This window comes from Apodemus sylvaticus, chromosome 2 (assembly GCF_947179515.1).
Source record: "Apodemus sylvaticus chromosome 2, mApoSyl1.1, whole genome shotgun sequence".
NCBI lineage: Eukaryota > Metazoa > Chordata > Mammalia > Rodentia > Muridae > Apodemus > Apodemus sylvaticus.
Genome location: NC_067473.1, coordinates 53,192,884 through 53,212,825, shown reverse-complemented (window position 1 = coordinate 53,212,825; position 19,942 = coordinate 53,192,884). Strand labels below are relative to the sequence as shown.

The 19,942-nt window shown below is 44.6% G+C and overlaps 1 protein-coding gene across 1 annotated transcript in view; it reads left to right on the top strand.

Annotated features, from left to right (window-relative positions):
- Positions 1-19,315, top strand: part of Rbm28 (RNA binding motif protein 28) — a 37,685-nt gene extending 18,370 nt beyond the window's left edge. The window contains exons 11-19 of the mRNA XM_052173335.1: positions 3,583-3,656; positions 4,390-4,525; positions 5,509-5,573; positions 7,896-8,054; positions 11,171-11,320; positions 11,611-11,685; positions 14,663-14,919; positions 15,473-15,575; positions 18,032-19,315. Of these exons, the coding sequence (XP_052029295.1) occupies positions 3,583-3,656; positions 4,390-4,525; positions 5,509-5,573; positions 7,896-8,054; positions 11,171-11,320; positions 11,611-11,685; positions 14,663-14,919; positions 15,473-15,575; positions 18,032-18,166 (1,154 nt within the window). The 3' untranslated portion in view covers positions 18,167-19,315. The remainder of the gene's footprint in view (positions 1-3,582; positions 3,657-4,389; positions 4,526-5,508; positions 5,574-7,895; positions 8,055-11,170; positions 11,321-11,610; positions 11,686-14,662; positions 14,920-15,472; positions 15,576-18,031) is intronic.
- The last annotated feature ends 627 nt before the right edge of the window (positions 19,316-19,942 follow it).

Below are 19,942 nucleotides of genomic sequence, written 5' to 3'. Positions count from 1 at the left end.
TAGCCAGAGGGTATGGCTTCAGTCTCCTAGGTGATTCTCTGTCCAGCCAGGTTGGCAGTAAGAGGTAAACCATCATAAGCATTGAGGTTACCATTCATTCTGATTCTTTAGCAGTGCTGTAAACCATTTCCCAAGAAAATGCTGTGTCTGAGGGTTTGTGGGTGCTCAAGAGTTTATCCATGGTTAAGAACTTCCTTTCTAAACCTTATTTTTGAACTGATAAGAATTGATTAGATAAGACTTGATCAATTTTACTTTTACTGAGTTAAAATAATGTAAGGCAGTACTAAACAGCTCCCTGGAGGTAAGGGACATTAAATCACTGTGATCTCAGGTTTATTTACCTGGAAAATGATTAGAGGAATGTCTTCATTTCTGATAAGTCACACTTTTGGACCTTTTTCATTTCTGGTTTGTTTTTCTGGAATGGGCAACTATAATCTCTTAGAATACGCAGAGTTTGGGCACAACACTATTTTACTCTTATCTCTTAGATTAATATTTTTACAATGTAGCCTGAAATTGATTTGCTAGATGTATTTTCTGTTCTCTTAATCTTTTTTTTTTAAAGATTTATTTATTATATGTAAGTACACTGTAGCTGTCTTCAGATACAAGAGGCATCAGATCTCATTACAGATGATTGTGAGCCTCCATGTGGGTGTAGGGATTTGAACTCAGGACCTTCAGAAAAACAGTTGGTGCTTTTACCTGCTGAGCCATCTCTCTAGCCCCTGTTCTCTTAGTCTTAATAGTTGATAATTTTAAAAGCATAATTTTAATTTTTTAACTGTATTGTCATTTGCTGGCTCTAACCTGCTGAAATTTTCTGATACCTTTTCTGTGTTCCTTGACAGTTTGTTTCTCTTGGCAAGCCATTTTACTGCCTAGAGCTACTTGTGATCTGAGATGCTGAGACTGGACCAGCACTGATGCTGGGACAGTGATTTTTCTTATACTTCGGACTTTCTTCTTCTTCTCTTCCTCCTCCTCCTCCTTCTTTTTCTTCTTCTTCTTCCTCCTCCACTTCTTCCTCCTCTTCTTCCTCCTTCTCTCTCTCCCTCCCTCCCTCCTTCTGTTTTGTTTTGAGACAGGGTCTCACTGTGTAGACTAGGCTGGCCTGAAACTCACAGAAATCTGCTTGCCTCTACTTCCTGAGTGCTGGGATTAAAGGTATCCACCACCATACCTGGCCTGATCTTCTTGATATGGGACAACTGTGCAGTCTGCCTATTAGAAATCTTTACCTCCGCATCTATTTCTTTCGTTACACTTGTCCAGTACCCATTGGGTCTTGTTCCAAGACCATGACAAATACCAAAATTTGTGAGTACTCAAGTTCTTCATATAAAATGGCATAATGTGTGCATATAATCTTTGCACACCTTCCTATACGCCTCCATCTCTAGATCATATATGCATTAAGGAAAAGAAATAAAGCAACTTCCTCTTGGATTAGTTTAGCCAAGTGTAAGCCTGATTTGAATTCTCCACTTGTCTTGTGACTGCTGTCTGTCCCTAATAAAGGACTTTGCCTCGTACTAATTGAACAACACAGAAAGCATGGTATAGGGAAGTAATGAGGGATCTTTATAGAAATCTTTGAGAGGAATAAATACCTTTCCTACTTCCAACAGACCCAGTATAGCAACAGAAGCTATTGTAACAGATGTTACCAGCCTATGTCTACCTGTTGTTTTTAATGTTTATAATATATTTGTTGTTTAAGATTGCTTCTACCCTGGGCTGGAGAGATGGCTCAGCAGTTTAGAGCACTGTCTGCTCTTCTGGAGGTCCTCAGTTCAACTTCCAGCAACCACATGGTGGCTCAGAACCATCTGTAATAGACTCTGATATCCTCTTCTGGTGTGTCTGAAGAGAGTGGAAGTATACTCATATAAATGAAATAATAAGTAAACAAATTCTTTAAAGAAAAGATTGCTTCCATCCTCTGTTTTCAGCAAATGATTAGCATAACATGTGTATGCTATACTGAGTCTGTTGGAAGTAGTAAACACACACACACACACACCACATACTATTTTGGATATAGAGGGGCCTGGAAAAGTACATAACTTATTATTAAAGCTATGCATTTAGCTTAGATTTAAAGACTGGGAAATTCAAGGCACAGTTAGGTTTGTTACATGTTCTCTTTAAGTCTGTTAAGCTTAAAGAGGCTGAGTACACAGCAGGAAAAATGGCCAAGTACATGGTCTTAAATGATCTCAAGGCATATTACTAACTTGATGGCAAAGCCTGGAAAAAAATCAGTATCCTTGGGGTCAAGAGCCACTTTCATTACAATGTGTCAACACATACACCCCTAAGAAACATAAAAAAGTTGTTACATTGTTTTTAGAGACTGGAAGGCCATACAAGTCCAGTGTGGACCACTTTCTCCCCAAGTGTTGTGTTTTGTAGTCTGTGGGTTCTAAGGTGGAATTGTGTTTGTCTCTTCTTCTGACTATGTCTGTTAGTTCTCTGTGCTGTAGTAAGTGGTCCAGATTCCTTAAGTTCTTATATGTGGAAGATGCTACCTGATTACTGTATGAATAGCAGATGGGAGGTTGGGGACACAGAAGTAGGAACACTGGCCCTGGGTTGGGGACTTAGAGACGATCTCTCTAGATGGTGCCTCTTGAGTCAGCCTACTCTATGTATGCTTTAGATTAATCTGCCTGCATTCATTTCAGTGTAGGGCAGAAGATAACATCTTAGCTCTGGGAGACATGGTGATGTTATAGGAGAGAATTCTTTTTGAGTTTTGAGGTGTAAATATATCATAAAATATATATTATGAAACATATACTTTTTTGAAACTTACTGTGAGGTGAATTTGTACAAAGTTGCTTTTAATCCATAGTAGAAATCCTTTTGGATCATTCGGCCCTTTATTTAACCAATGAAATAATATGCTTTATAAAGATGCTAGGGCTGGAGCGATGTCTCAGCAATTAATGAGGAGCACTGAATGTTCTTCCAGAGGACCTGGATTCGATTCCCAGCACCCACACCTCAGCCCATAACTGTCTGTAACTCCAAGATCAGACATCCTCACACAGACATACATGCAACAAAACACATAAAATAAAATAAAATTATTAAAAAACATTAAAAAATTATTCTAGAGCATATGCCAACAACTCAGCTCATGACTGTTTTCCTGCAATAGTCATATAACAGAGGCCTCTTTTAACCCCAAGAGGCATATCTACCATTATTTGATGCCTCAGGCATCTTAAGATTATGTCTTAATATATGACTATATAATTAAATTCAGGGTTAACTATTTCTAGCTCATCTTTGGCTGTTGTACTTGGCTCTCTGTGATGTTGGAGTAAGCATGGCTGGGTTTCCTTATCATATCCTGTGGGTGTCCCTAAGGAGATAGTGAGGCCAGCTGCTAAGAAGGCTGTGACTGCGATGGTATCTGGCTGTGATCCCGCAGCACTGACATAGTACCTGTACCACAAGTGCTGCTTCCCCCCATTTGTGTCAGGCTGTGGGTGTTTTCAGTGTTGTCTTTTGCTCACTGTGCAAGTGAGGGTGTATTTTACTAAATGTTGTGTCTTTGTGCAGGTTGTGCATTCGCACAATTCATGACTCAGGAAGCAGCTCAGAAATGTCTTGCAGCGGCCTCTCCAGAGGCCGAGGTAAGGAAAGCACACCCTTCCCCAGGCTTAGAGCATAGTAGCTTCTGTAGGCAAGAGCTGATGCCTGCACCAGGTTTATATTATTATTATTTATTTTTAATAAAGTGAAGACTTGAGCACTTAGTATTTGCTGGGCGCTGAGCTTTGCATGCCCGGCCTTACTCCACGCTGTGAGGTGATAGCAGCCGCCCATATGTCTTAAGTAAGAGAACTTGATATTTCTAGTGTTCATTGATTGTTGTCTGTGTATCAGCCTCTATTCTAGGGTAGTAACTTGAAAGACTGAAAGACGGTATTAGTATTATTTGTGAACCTGGATGAGTGTCTGATAGAGATAGTGTAGATACTGAGAATTTTTCTGTGCTTTTTAAATGAAGCATTCGGTTTTGAGATGTTATCCTGTGGTGCCCTTGTCTCTTAAATACTCTTACATGAGGTTTAGAATACTAAAATGTTTATAGAACACTTTCCTCAGTTCAGGCCTGCTTTGGGACTGAGCTACTGTAAAGTAAATTCCTTACTGCTGATTCTCTTCAGTACATACAGATGTGACCTTTAGCACAATTGTAAAAAGGACTTTGAGTCTCAAGGGTCTACGCGTAGCTGGCAGGCGATGCAGCCTTGGCCTGGCCTCCATGGCAGTCATCGTGCAGAGTACCTTGTCTTGCTCTTCCTTGTTATGCTTACTTTCTGCTTGCTCCGGATTTGAAGAGACGGTCGTAATATGTTTCAGGGTGGTGGGCTTAAACTGGACGGCCGGCAGCTCAAGGTTGACCTGGCTGTGACCCGTGATGAGGCAGCAAAGCTTCAGACAAAGAAGGTGAAGAAGCCGACTGGAACCCGGAACCTCTACTTGGCCCGAGAAGGCTGTGAGTATCGGAAGAAGATGGGGCCCAGGCCTCGGAGAGGCTACTCCATGGCCTGAGGGTGAAGAAGATAGGACCCAGGCATCCGAGTGGCCACCCCATGGCCTGAGGGTGAACCAGCAATTATGTTTCAAGATGTGTTTCAAATATAAAACCCAAATTTCCTCCTTAACAGTGTTTTATTGGTGTTCCACTCAGTAGATGTGGCTTTGATAGTAACCGTCGCCCATTTTTGCAGACTAATCAGTCTCGTTTTCTGCTGTCTGGTTGCCTCAGATTATTTCCATAGCAAGGTTGGAAGCACAAGGAAGAAAACTCTTAAATTACTTGCTTTTGTCTTTGTTTCTAATTTTTAAAAGGTTGAAAAATACAATTGAAATGACTTTTTGGGGGTTATTGATAGTTTTAAATGTTTACCTTATGGGGATTTTTAAAAGAATGTTTAAAAAAAAAACTAGCATCTTTCCCATAATGTCAGAAAAGAATGAGAAAATAACTTCAAGTATTAATCAGGCTCCTCCTGTGTAGGTGCATAGTCCTAGCTAGTAGAGTTAGGCTGCCAGCTTCTGGATCCAAAGCCTCTGAGACCATAATTCTGTCCTCTGTTTTGGCTCATTGTAATAATTAATTGCTGAGTGATTGGCGCCTGATTACGTGAGGAGCAGCTGAGTTTCAGGGCAGGTCGTTGGTGGCACCCTCTATATTAGAGGGGCATTCAGAACCTCTTCAGTGCCTTTCCGTCTAACTTGCAGCATGAATGATGCTTTTTGGAGACAGAGAGGAACAAGATTACACAATGTTCACTTTGTCTTTAGAGCAGGCCCAAGTCTAGAACTTAGCCTGTGGCTATTTTCGGCCCTAACTAACTGGCCAGTGTAGTCCTCAGGGCCCAGTACAAAGGGTTTGCATCATTCAAGTCACATTCTTCCTGTTGCTCAGCGAGCATTCCCTTGGTGACATCTTGGCCTTGTTCCCTCTTCATGCAGTGATCCGCGCTGGGACGAAGGCTGCAGAGGGTGTGAGCGCCGCAGATATGGCCAAGCGCGAGCGGGTGAGTGGCCGAGGCGCCGCCAGCCTTAGGCTCTGCTGGTTAGTTACATAAGTGAATCAGAAGCAGTCACTGCGGCTACACTGCTCCTGAAGAGTCATGTGCGAGGACCGCATGTCACCATGCCACAGGCACACAGGTGAAGGAGAAGTGACAGGACAGTACCCCTGACAGGGTGTCAGCATTCCGTCCGTTCTCAGAGCTCAGTCTTGTTCTTTGTTTCTGTAGTACGCATGTGTATGCCGAGTAACTGCCGCTAGCACACAGTAGGTGTGGAGAGGGAGGGGCTGTATGTAATTGTTATCATGCGTGGAGAACAACAGAATGGAAACTGTGTCGGCAAGCTTACTAGAAACAAGAGGAACCTTAATGTTCAGGAGATGGGTTTTGGAAAGAGTAACCAAGGTGCCTTTTGAAGGGATGGTATCTCTAAATTAATACAATTATTGTGGAACAACTTCGTATTATAGCTGTTTCTCCCGTTAACTGACAGCTTTGCTGCATAGCAGTGTTTGCTTACTCTTGTCGTCGTTTTGAGATAGTCTCATGTAGCTCAGGCTGACCTCAATGTGTAGCCTAATATTCCTAAATTTCTAATCCTCCTCCATTCACCTCCTGAGCACTGGGATCACAGGCCTACTCCATCATGTCCAGTATCATGGTGCTGAGGTTGGGCTCCAGATGTGTGTGTGCTGGGCAGATACTTTACTGGCTGGGATTGGACTCCAGATGTGTGTGTGCTGGGCAGATACTTCCGGCTGGGATTGGACTCCAGATGTGTGTGTGTGCTGGGCAGATACTTTATCGGCTAGGATTGGACTCCAGATGTGTGTGTGCTGGGCAGATACTTTATCGGCTAGGATTGGACTCCAGATGTGTGTGTGCTGGGCAGATACTTTATCGGCTAGGATTGGACTCCAGATGTGTGTGTGCTGGGCAGATACTTTATCGGCTAGGATTGGACTCCAGATGTGTGTGTGCTGGGCAGATACTTTATCGGCTAGGATTGGACTCCAGATGTGTGTGTGCTGGGCAGATACTTTATCGGCTAGGATTGGACTCCAGATGTGTGTGTGCTGGGCAGATACTTTATCGGCTAGGATTGGACTCCAGATGTGTGTGTGCTGGGCAGATACTTTATCGGCTGGGATTGGACTCCAGATGTGTGTGTGCTGGGCAGATACTTTACCGACTAGGATTGGACTCCAGATGTGTGTGTGCTGGGCAGATACTTTACCGGCTGGGCTGTATCCTAGCTTATGCAGTTTACCTTTAAAAAGGCAGCCTGGAGCCAGCGGGGTGGCTCAGTGGGTGAAAGTGCTTTCTGCACAAGCCTAGGTGACCTGAATTGATCCCTAGAACTTCCAGTGGACAGAACCCAGCCTCTAAAGTTACCCTTTGACCGCTGCCACATGCACAGCGTGGACACAATTACACACAGACACACCTGACAATAAAATCACTAAAGGATAAGAAGCCAGCCCAGAATGGTAAAGATCCAGAACAGCGGTGGACCTTAGTGCTCAGGACATGGTGAGCAGCAGAAACGCTGGAATGACCGGGGAGGCAGCGTGCCTTTCCAGCATAGGGTTTTATAGTAGCATTTAGTTTTTTTTTTTTTAGTAGTGAATATCTGGATATCATGGTATTTGGGGAGTCAGTGCAATAAGATATACTGAGTTTTAGAAGTAATTTTGCTAGCCAAAGCTTACTGGATTGTTTCTGTGCATTATAAAAACTAAATTAACTTTAGGAAGGAAGTCCTAGACATTCCCAGTTGTTGGGTGGGTGAGGACTGAGCTTAAATGATAACTTCAGTATTATAAGAATATTTGTGCTAAGCAGGGCAGTGGCGATGCACACCTTTAGTCCCAGTACTGTGGGGCAGAGGCAGGCAGATATCTGAGTTCCAGGCCAGCCTGGTCTACAGAGCAAGTTCCAGCACAGCCAGGGCTACACAGAGAAACCTTGTCTCGAAAAAACAAAACAAACACAAGTTTGTGCTGGGGCACACTTTGAGCTGTGTGGGGTTGGCCTCGTGTCAATGCTGAGAGTTAAGTACTGACCTCTGGTTCCATTGTTATAGATGAGAAATTGAATCTTAAAATGCCATCTCATTTCTCCAGTTGGGTGATGTTTTGGTTCAGATCTGACCCTGGAGTTCACCCTGCCTCCCTGAGCCTGCTTTTCTCCTACTAGGTATTGAAAGGCAGCAGGTGCATCTGTAGCCACAGGGTGGGGTTATGATTCTCTTCCTTCAGACAGTCCGAGCCTGCTTACAGGGGTACTGTATGTTAAGAGCTTGTCTTTTTTCTCCTCTCACAGTTTGAGCTACTGAAACATCAGAAACTCAAGAACCAGAATATCTTTGTCTCGCAGACCAGGCTTTGCCTGCACAATCTCCCAAAGGCCGTGGATGATAAACAACTCCGGAAGCTGCTGCTGGAGGCCACTGCCGGGGAGAAGGGGGTGCGCATTCAGGAGGTGAGCAGCGCCTGGCGGGCACAGCCTGCAGTCAGCACTCATTTCAGGCTGTGGGCCGGCGGGTCAGCAGGTTTGCTCTTAGACACGTCAGCATGCAAAGTTGAGTTTGGCAGTTTTCTTCTGGGAACTGTCTTTCATGTCTGACTAAATTACAGCAAAATGAGGAAAGTTCTGTCATGAATTAATTTAGCAAGCATTTATTTAATACCTGCCATGTGGTCAGCGCATTATATAAATAATATAATATGAATTTTGTTGCAGAGAGTTCAATTTATGTGGTTTGGTTCTTAAAAGGTGTGTGTGTGTGTGTGTTTGCATGCATACACATATTTGAAAGAAAGGGAAAAGGGAGAGAGAGGGGAGGGGCAAGGAGAGGAGAAAAGCGAAGGGAAGGGAAGGGTGAGGGAGGGGGAGGAGGAGAGAGAAAGCACACAGAGCACATGCAGGGCACATGGAGATGTCTGAGGACCTCAGTTGTTCTCGGTCGGTCCTCACCTTCCCCCTTGTCGCAGTCAGGCTCTCTTGTTTACTGCACACCCATGCTTACTGTCTCAGAGTTTCTGTGTCCACAGAAGCTCCCTACCTCACCATAAGGGTGCTGAGATTACAGGCGCCAGCACGCCTGGCTTTTATATTGGTTCTGGGAATCTGACCTCCGGTTCTTCTGCGTACATGGTGCCTTTTTATTTTTTTTCAAAATACTAATTATTTTTTATTTATTTATCTTTTATCCTTTAAAGATTTATTTGTTTTATGTAAATACACTGCCACTGTCTTCAGACAACAGAAGAGGGCATCAGGTTACAGATGGTTATGAGCCCGGAATTAAACTCAGAACCTCTAGAACAGTCTGTGCTCTTAATCTGTGAACCATCTCTCCAGCCCTTACACAGTGTCTTAAGTTAGAGTTTTATTGCTGTGAACAGACACCGTGACCAACTTTTATGAAGGACAACATTTATTTGGACCTGCTTACAGGTTCAGAGGTTATCATCAAGGTGGGAGCACGGCAGCATCTAGGCAGGCATGTGCAGGAGGAGCTGAGAGTTCTATATCTTCATTTGAAGGCTGCTAGCAGAATACTGGCTTCCAGGCTTAAAGCCCACACCCACAGTGACACACCTACTTCAACAAGGCTGCACATCTTCCGAAAGGGCCACACCTCTAAATAGTGCCACTCCCTGGGCCAAGCATATTCAAACCATCACACACGGCAAGCCCCTTGTGCCTTTTCCCTAGCTCCCGAGGTAGCATTGACTATGTGAGGCTTCAGTACTCCATTGTAAGCTGTCTTCATGTTGACAGTGCGTGTCTTTAGTTGACTTAGAAAACTATGAGTTCACGCTAGTACTTAGTCCAGCTCAGTCTCCTTTGAAGGCCTGAGACTCTTAGTTATCTCTCCAGACAGGCTGAGCTCTTTGAGTACAAATAGTATATCATTATTCCTAATCCTGGGGATACTTGGCATATCTGTTGATCTTTATATTTAAAAATGCCATTGCCAGTGTTTTCGGTGTGTTTTGCTATTTTATAGCCGTAAACTGTATGCCCAACACTCAGAGGCCTGCTTAGCATAGTCCTTGGCATTGAGGAAATAGCATGAGAGAACAGTAATGTGTCAGGGAGTGTCTGACACCACAGCTAGTAGTGAGTACCCGCAGTATTTAATGTATGCCTATTTTGAACTCATTACAGTTTAGTGCACTTCTGTACATTGTACAGTATATGTATTGGTTGTGTAACTATTTCCTCTAAGATAAAGCCTCCATCTTGGAGGGAAGGTGGGTAAGCTTAGAAAAGAAACAACTCCTTAAAGGCTCAGGACATTTCTGAACCTAACGAGATAGTCCAGACCTCTTACTCCTCAAGCATATATAAGCAGTAAAGGCTGCTGAGACGTACTCTTAGACAGGCTGAGGCCTGGAGGAGGCTTGGAGCAGCCGAGCTGTTGGGTAGAGGCAGAGCCCTGCTGAGCCGCATGAAGGAGCCCCAGACCATTGAGCTCCCTGGAAAAGACACTAACCTGCCGAGCTGCCTTCAGGGCGGACGGTGCTGTTTGTGAGCGGTCAGCCATGCTAGGGCGGACTTTTAGTGATGTAGCTGTTTTTGGGTCATTTCTGCTTCTGTAAGTAATCCTAGTAAAGGCTCACCAGCTGACTTTTGTGTTGTCCTTACCTTCATCTGTCTTTGGTCCCCTGTATTGGGTAAGTAGACATTTGCTTCTGGCTCCTCAGGAATCATGACGAAAGCATTGCATTTTCCCCTTACTTCCTTTATTTGCTTAAGTTCTGCATCTCAGTGAGATGTCTTGAATGATGTTTTAAATGAGTGAGTATATAAAGTCAGGAATTGGTTCTTCTCTTCATCCCGCTGCAGAGGACAGGGGAGGATCTATGCACGGAGTCGGAGTTGTCAAAGCATGCATGCATCTCGTACTTAGACTCCTCCGCCACAGAAGAACAGCAGCTCTAGGCAGTAATATTGTATAAGTGGTGTATTTTCTCAGATTATTTCCTCTGCTCCTCATGACCCTAGGATATTTATTGTATCCTGACATTTAGAGAAAAATGTTCACCAAAGAGTTTCTGACTCTAGCCCAAGATAGCTGCAGCTGCTGTATTCTAAGGCTTATCCCTTGTCAGGACATGTTTTTTAATCTAAAACCATCAGGTCTTCTTTCTTTCCATCTCCATTAATTGCCTTCCTGGGGCCTTTCTTCAGGGATTGAGTCTTTAGACAGCTCTCCAGTCTCAGCAATAACTTGCTGAGAAGCTGAAGAATCACATACCTCTCTGTTCCGTGCATTATGAACATTAAGTATTACAGAGTTTTCTCAGGGTATTGAAGAGACAGACGGCTAAGTGGTTATGAGCACGCGATGCTCTCGCAGAGGACCTGATTTTGGTTCCCAGCTGCAGGGAGTCTGCTGCCCTCCTGTAGACTCCGTGAGCCTGCAGTCAGGTGCTTATGCTCTCACGTGGCCACACACATACACATAAGATTTCAAAAGATAAAAAATACATCTTAAAAAATAAAATACAGTTTTCTCTGGAAAGTTTTATTTCTTATTCATAACTGCTGTTTTGTTTTTCTTTTCTTTCTTTTTCTATTCATAGTGTAGAGTGATGCGGGACCTTAAAGCAGTTCATGGGAAAATGAAGGGTCAGTCCCTGGGCTACGCCTTCGCGGAGTTTCAGAAGCACGAGCACGCCCTCAGAGCCCTCCGCCACATCAACAACAACCCAGAGATCTTTGGATCCCAAAAGGTGAGTCTCCTCCTCCAGAGAGACCCATTTTCTCAGAGTAGCTGCCTTGTGTCCCCGATATTTGAGTGGTGGGAAAGAGTTCCAGGTGGGCTGGGTGGAGGTAGGGATGAGAGATGGTGGATCTGGGTGAGATGATCCTAAAGAACAGAGCGTGCCTGGGCAGACTGCCTGCAGAACTGGCCTTTAGAGAAGGCATGAGAGACAGCCTCAGAGCCCACAGAAGGAGAAGCACCTAGGCCACTGTACTGACAGACCATAGTCTTCTGAATGGCATTGTCTTCCTCTGACAGAGACCGATAGTGGAGTTCTCTCTAGAAGATCGGCGGAAACTTAAAGTAAAGGAGCTGAGAATCCAACGCAGCCTGGTATTGAACCTAAATTGGGTTTGGTTTTGGTGCGTGTGCGTGTGTGCGTGTGTGTGTGTGTGTGTGTGTGTGTGTGTGTGTGTGTGTGTGTGTGTGTGTGTGCGTGTGTGCCTGTGTACCTGTGTCATAGATTCTAGAGGTCAGAAGACAGCTTGGGGAACTTGGTTCTCTTTCTAGCATGTGTGTCCTGGGGATTGAACTCGGGCCATCAGTCAGGTTTGGTGACAAGTACCTTTACTTGCTGAGCCATCTTTGTGGCCCTTGTCTGTAGCTCTGACTAACCCAGAACTTACAGAAATTCCTCTGCCTCAACCACTGAGATTAAAGGTGTGTGCCTTTATGCCCAGCCTTTCTTTTCAGGGGCTTAATTAAACTTCCTCTTTTCCATTTTTTGCTTCTGCCAAGTAGGAGTTTACTCTGTTTCCTAAGACTCTCTGGTGTTTTTTGATTTGCTGTCGCTCTCCTGAGTGCTAGAGAGGAGAAAAAAAAAGGGCAGAAAAGTAAACCAATGTTGTGACCCACCATGAGTTTCTACACAGTGTGCGGGGTCATGTCAGACAAGTGGCAGAGGCCAAGTTTCAGAATCACCACCACCACCACCACCATCACCACCACCACCACCACCACCACCACCACCACCTCTTCCTCTACCACCACCATCACCACCACCATCATTTGAGACAGGGTCTCCCTTTGTTGTTCAAGCTTGCCTTGAACTCAAAATCCTCCAGTCTCAGCACAACTGCTGGTTTTAGACCAGTTCAGTTTGTGTGAGGAGAGGGAAGATCAGGATCTATAAGCTCTCCATTCTTAGCTACACGTTCCCTGTCGAGTTACTTCTCTGAGTCTCAGTTTATAAATGGGTTTTAACATCTGCATTCTTCATTTAAGGAGGCTTAAATGAGCTGGTCTACCATTGCCCAGCTTGTAGTCACTACTCTCTCTACCCAGCTTCCCTTGGGGCGCGCTAGGCTGGATTATTTGGAGTCCATACTTCTTCTTCTTCTTCTTTTTTTTTTAAAGATTTATCTATTTATTATTTGTAAGCATACTGTCGCTGTCTTCAGACACACAGAAGAGGGTATCAGATCTATTACAGATGGTTGTGAGCCACCATGTGGTTGCTGGGATTTGAACTCAAGACCCCTGGAAGAGCAGTCAGTGCTCTTAACTGCTGAGCCATCTCTCCAGCCTAGAGTCCATAATTCTTACAGCACTCATCAATAATCTACTGCCTTTCGCATGCATAGAGAACATTCATAGTGTTCGGTGTATGCTAAAAGCATGACAGTCAGATGACCGGCAGTGGTGGCCAAACTGACCTCTGGGAGAGCCTGGGGTCCTACCCTTGGACATAACAGGTTGCTGTTAGCCATTGCTTTGGGTGTTTCTGAAGCCTCCACCACTTCCTTTGAAGTCTTTGTTTCCTGAGCTTCTGCACCGACTGCACATCCTTTCTCCTGACTCTTTTTTTGTTTGGAGCAGGTGAGCCCTCTTTCTGTCAGATAAGCAAGCCCTTCTTACACAGGCTTTCATCAACTTCCTTGGTTAGTTTTGGTTTTTATTTCGTTTTATTTACATATGTGCCTTGTACTAGTTACTGTTCTATTGCTGAGATAAAACACCATGACCAAAAACAACTTAGCAAGGGAAGAGTTTATTTGGCCTTGTGCTTCCTAAAGCCCATCATGGCAGGGAGGCGTGGCAGCAGGCAACAGGTGTGAGCACCGAGGAGGAAGCTGAGCGATCACAGCCTCGCACTGCCAGCCAGAGCAGAGAGCAGCTGGAGTCAGGGCAGGGCTGTGAGCGCCTGGAGGGTGCTCCACACTCTGTGGTGTAGCTTCCAGGGTGCTGAGCCTTCAACAACCTCATCTTGCTCCTGAAGCTCTAGCCTCTTCCTTCTGTGCGTCACCGGCCCCTCTCTGACACTTTCCCTTCTTCATGGTGACCTAGGTTCTGAATCTGTGCCTTTCCTTCCTCTGGGGGGATTTGTTTAGCATTGATTGAAAAGCCAATTTCTTGGTTGTGGTTCCTTCCTTCCTTCCTTCCTTCCTTCCTTCCTTCCTTCCTTCCTTCCTTCCTTCCTTCTTTAAAAAATTATTTATGTATATGGGTACACTGTCGCTGTCTTCAGACACACCAGAAAAGGGCATCAGATCCTATTACAGATAGTTGTGAGCCACCATGTGATTGCTGGGAATTGAACTCAGGACTTCAGGAAGAACAGCCAGTGCTCTTAACTGCCGAGCGTCTGTCCAACTCTCCCTCCCTATTCTTTCTTACTGAGAAAGTCTCTTTCACTTTTTGTGAAAAATAATTTCATTGGATAGAGAATTCTAGGTTGGTAATTTCATCTTCTGGAACTTCAACTACCTCATGTTATCATCTTGGCTTCATGGTTTACTGCAATATGACTGGTAAATCCAGTTGTGGAGTTTGGGGTGTTTATTTTATTGGTTTTCTCTCAGCCCTTAGGTCTGTGGCTCACTGTCTTGATGTTCTAGCTGGATTACATTAAATAGTTTTTAGTTATTTTGTTTCTTCTGCTCTTGTTCACCTTCTTTGTGTGTTATGCTGTCATATAGCTTAGGCTGGCCTCAAACTCCAGATTCCTCCCTCCTTCCTTCCTTCCTTCCTTCCTTCCTTCCTTCCTTCCTTCCTTCTTTCCTTCCTTCCTTCCTTCCTTCCCTCCTTCCAAGGCCTCGGACTCTAGGTGTGTGTCCTCGTGACTGGCCCATGTTTCACCACTGACAGTTGTCTCTTCTCACTGGCTTTGACTGCTAGGCTACTGCTTGCTGCCCCATTCTGTTTTCTGTCTTGTCCCCTGCCTAGTAGCTGTCTGTTCCTAGACAACGTGTAAACTGCTTGCATGTACTTCTCTGAATGTGGGGCGACCAAGCTCTCGCCAGGCCCCTCCTGCTTTCCTAGCAAGTAAACCTCAGCTGGAGATCAGGTGGCAATTTCTTGTTTTATGCAGCAAAAAATGGGATCCAAGCCTGTAAGCAGCAAGCCCCAAAAGGAGCAAAAAGAAGTTGGAAAAGACAAGCAACAGAAAGCAGTTCAGAGCGCCGCACAGGATCTGAGTGAGAAGCCTGGCAGGCAGACAGGGAGAGGCGGCTCCACCGCGTGGACGGGGTTCCAGACCAAGGCCGAGGTAGAGCAGGTGGAGCTGCCCGATGGGAAGAAGAGGAGAAAGGTCCTGGCGCTCCCTTCACACCGAGGCCCCAAAATTAGGTGAGATGCCAGAGATGCCGGAGAGCCACGCGGAAGGGGGTGCATCCATGTGTACTGGGTGTGGTGTAGCTCTTTGTCTGTGTAAAGTTTGCTTGGACAAAGGGGTATTGTGCTCCCTTCCCCATGGGAGGCTAACAGGAAAGTCCGCCCCAGAGGGAACCTCCGAGGAGCCATCAGGGCAGACTGCTCAGCCCTTCTTGTCCTTTCTAAGCTTTTCCTGGCCAGCTCTGTCAGCTGTGGTTCACCTGTTCATTTCTCTTTGGGACAATAGATCAGTGCTATGAACAAATGATCTTAAAAAGATCGTGGTAAGTAAATGAAGGTTTCTGTGATTTCCATTGAAGTCACAGGCAAAAATAAACACAGAGAAACAAATGAGTCTATAACTATTATGACTTAGGATATGCTCTTGTGGACTCTATTTAAGAGTGACTAGTTCTAGACTTAGAAACAGCTATGTAGACATGAAATTTGTCTCTTATACTCTTTTAGATGCCAAGGATACTAACCAGATAGGATTCTGTGTGACATTTCCTTGGCTATCTTATTTCAGGCTGCGGGACAAAGGCAAAGTGAAGTCCCTCCCTTCCAGGAAGCCAAAGCCCCAGATGGGCCAGCGGAAGCAGAAGAGGCAGCAGTTAGCTTCTTCTCTGCAGGTGAGGTCTGCGGGGAGGGGGGCGTGTGGCTCTGATGGGCCGAACAGAGCGGATAGCCCAGTGGAGAGTAAGGCGGCGGCAGCTCTTGAGAGGATGAGGCACGGTGTACAAGTGGAGAGGAGAGTAACCCTGTCCACCTACCTGAGCACTTAGCTTGTGGTTCCTGGGCCTGCTTCCCCAGTGCAGTGTCTGAAAGCAAATCCCACTTTACCTGTCAATATGTCTCAAGAGATAAGTTGCTCAGAAAATCTTCAGATTATACCTGTAATGGCCAAATCTTCACACACACACACAATGGCCAAGTCTTCACACACACACACACTGTCATTATTCATATCATTTTCTGTTTTTTGAGACAGGGTTTCTCTATGTAGCCCTGGCCGTCCTGGAACTCACTCTGTAGACCAGGCTGGCCTCGGACTCAGAAATCCGCCTGCCTCTGCCTCCTAAGTGCTGGGATTACAGGCGTGCACCACCACCACCCGGCCATTATTCATATCTCCTGAGACTAATCAGAAGTTCTTTAAACCCTCTAATATGTAGCCCCTATTAAAATTTTTCTGATTTCCTTAAAACTGTTTTTTCTGTTTGGCTAGGACCAGTTAGGGTGCTACGAGAGCCCACACAGTACGCTTGCTTTATTCACCCTCCCTTCTTCACCCTGTGGGTTTATTCTTTCTTATCACATTTCCCCCACACTGTTGTTTGTTGGAAGGAACAGGTCATTTGTCCTTAAGGATGTATTTTATGTTGAGTTCACTTCCTTACGGTATCAGGTAACTTGTCTCTGTGACACCTTGTTGCCTGTCAGCTGGTAGTTAGGGCTAGAGGTGTAATCAGATCAGTTTTCTTGGAAAGAGCACTTCATATATGGTGCACCATACTCAGTGCTGCACTCTGGTTGTTCACCGTTAGTAATGCCAGGGTCAGTCAGTAGGTGTCAGATTGTCTGCTTCCTTGTTCCATTTAGAAATCCCCTACCACCTTTTTAGGTTGGTTTTCTTCTTTTGTTTTTGTTTGTTTTTGTTTTTTGTTTTGTTTTGTCTTGCTTTGCTGTGTTAGAGATCGAACCCAAGGCTGGAAGTGCTCAGTGACTGTTATGTCCCTAGCTGCTAACCTTTGGTTTATAACAATGGATTGTTATATAGACCTATTATCTCATTATCAGTTACAGAATGGTGATTTTCCAATACAATCAACCCCTTTTGCACCCAAAAATAGTTTCTAAGAATTCTATAATGAAAAAAGAGTCTTAATATATAGGAAAGGCAAAGTTAGATGATTTTTTTTTTCTTCTTGCTGTATTAAGTTTCTAGAGTAGTGAACTGTTGCCATACCAACCTGCTCCAGTGGCCTATGAAGACACACATACATACACACACAGACACACACACACACACACACACACGCACACACACAGGAACTACTTGATATATGTATATATGTATTTTAAAATCCCAAACTTTCATATAATGTTCTGTGTTTCAACCAAATGTAGCCAATCAAATGCAGCCATTATTCTTGTTCTGTCTAAGCCAACAGAAGCATCTCGAATCACTCCTGCATCCTTCTGAAGAGATCTTGTCTGTCTTTGGTAGTGTTGCCTTCTTGTACAAGATGTTCTAGGTGCATCTTACATGTTTGTTTTTTTCTTCAATTTCTGGCAATAGTCAGTTTCCCAAGAAGCTCTAGTTCTTTTTAATAGAAAAAATAGTCCTGTTGGTTCTGTGCTCTTATATATATATATATATATTTTTTAATTTATATGTATGGGTAGTTTGTCTGCTTGTATGTCTATAAACTGCAGACATGCCTAGTACCCCTAGAGACCAGAGGAGTGTGCTGAATCCCGTAGGTTTGGAACTAACAGATGGTTGTATGACACAGTGTGGGTGCTGAGAACCGAACCAGAGCCCTCTGAAAGAGTAGGCAGTTCTCGTAGCCTCTGAACTATCTTTATAGCCTCCAGTCCTGGGTTCTTGAGCATTTAAGGACAACCTTTTATCTCCCTCTCCTTTAAGAATAAAAGAGTCATTCGCATCCTGTCCTACCCAAATCTGTCTCTGGGAAATATCTGACTAATATATCATATCATATCATATCATATCATATCATATTATATAGATCTAGTCTGTGAAATTTCATAAATGGACTTCTTGTATAGACAGGAGCAAACAAGAATGTCCAAACTAGGTTCTCCCTAGTGAGCATGATCTTTGTGCCTGCTTACGTTTTGGGCACCCTCACGGGGAAGTAAGTGGGTGTGATGTAGTCCTTGGAAGGAGAGAAGTGAGTCAGGACTTCAAGCTCATCCTCAAGTATAGTGAGTTTCAGACATGCAGAAAAGAGGAAGGCGGCAGGCGAGGAGGCAAGAAAGCAGGGGAGGGGAAAGAAGAAAAAGGAAAAAACGAAACCAACCAACCAAATGATTGTTTTATGTTTCCTTTCTTCCACAGACACCTAAGAAAAAAGCTAAGGAAAATAAGGCTGAAGCCCGCTTCAACCAGCTGGTTGAACAATATAAGCAGAAGTTGCTGGGCCCTTCTCAAGGAGCGCCCCTTATGAAGAGAAGCAAGTGGTTTGATAGCTGATGGCCCCTGCAGACTACGGAAGCTGTGCCTTTCACAGAGGGAAAGCGGGGCCCAGATGATACCCACTTTCTTAGGGACTCTGTAGGTTGTGTACATCCTTGGACCATTCTCCAGTGTGGTGTTGGTTAGCCACACGGAAATACCTGAAGAACACCATGGAGGTTCTATAACTTACCCATCTCAGTGCTGATTCTGTGCGTGTAATTGCAACTTATTTCTAATCTCTTCTCAAATGGTGGAAGCCATTGTAAAAAAAAAGTTTTTCAGAGTACTGAATTTTTAAAGATGCATATTTTGTTATGGGGTCTGTAAGTGAGGAACTGTGACTTTTTGGATGTGTCTCATTTTTAATATACACAAATATATTATTTATGAGTTTTTTCTAAATGAACCTTTTTAACATTTTTAAATCGGTTACATAGTCTGTAAGAACCAAGCACAGAGAAAATGCTTACTAAAGTAGTCTCTGAATGTCGGAGACACCGGGAAATGACTGAGGCCGTGGGCCTGGCAGCGAGCCGCGCCTGAGAATTGTCTGCTCCCGGAGTGGAATGCCTGACTGGGAATAAGATTGCAGGCTAGAGCCCGGCCTGACCATGGGTGGCCAGGATGGATCCCACAGAGCTCCCTCTCCAGGCACTGGGAGCTCTCTGGTGAGGGAAAGCCGTGTGCACAAGGCTCTGACCTGAAGCCGCAGCTAGTCATGCTAAATAAGTTTAACCAAATGGTCTGGTTGTTCCGCACTACATACTTTTAAACATTCTTTTTACATATACTTTCTCTTGTCTAAAGAATGCTGCAGGTGGAGGGTATGGATCTTAGAGTCGGGGTCCACAAGGATTCCGATGGTCTGCAGAGTGGGCTGTTGGGAAAGATGAAGACCACTGGAGGCAGACAACCCTGTGCTGTGCCTCTCTATTCTGCCTCCTCAAAGCCTCGAGTCTGGCCTGGAGAGCAGCCCTAGGATCCTTTGTCTTAGATCTCCACTGAGCTGTCAGCTCTTCTGCTGTTTCCTTCAGTATCTGAAATAGGGCTCCTCTTACCTCCCCCATCTGACTCCTGACTGGATTCTCCTGACAGATCCTGTCTATTTTCTCTGGGAACTAATCACCATCTAAAATTGTCTCCCCATTAAAACATCTGCTTTGAGACTTTCTCTTGTTTGTCCTTACATAGTGGGTGTGGAATAAATATTTACTGAATAAAAAACAAAACAATAACAAAGAAGTAGCAGTGGTAGTCTGTAGAAAGGAAAGGGCTGAGAATTTAGCTTGCTTGGTTCCCCAGCCTAATGGACTGATTTAAAGACGCCGTCCCAACACATGCTGAGCCAAGCGTAGAGCTGTTTTATGGCATTTGTCTTGGGAAAACCAACTAGTGCTCCAGAAAGCCCTTGATGGTTTAGAGGCAGTGAAGGAAAAATCATGAAAATATTTAGACCCTGTACTGGCTGGTTTTGTGTGTCAACTTGTGTGTGGCTGTGTGTGACACAAGCTGGAGTCATCACAGAGAAAAGAGCCTCCCTTGAGGAAATGCCTCCCTGAGATCCAGCTGTAAGGCATTTTCTCAATTAGTGATAAAGTGGGGAGGGCCCATTGTGGGTGGTGCCATCCCTGGGCTGGTATTCTTGGGTTCTATAGGAAAGCAGGCTGAGCAAGCCAGGGAAAGCAAGCCAGTAAGCAGCATCCCTCCATGGCCTCTGCATCAGCTCCTGCTTCTTGACCTGCTTGAGTTCCAGTCCTGACTTCCTTTGGGGATGAACAGCAATGTGGAAGT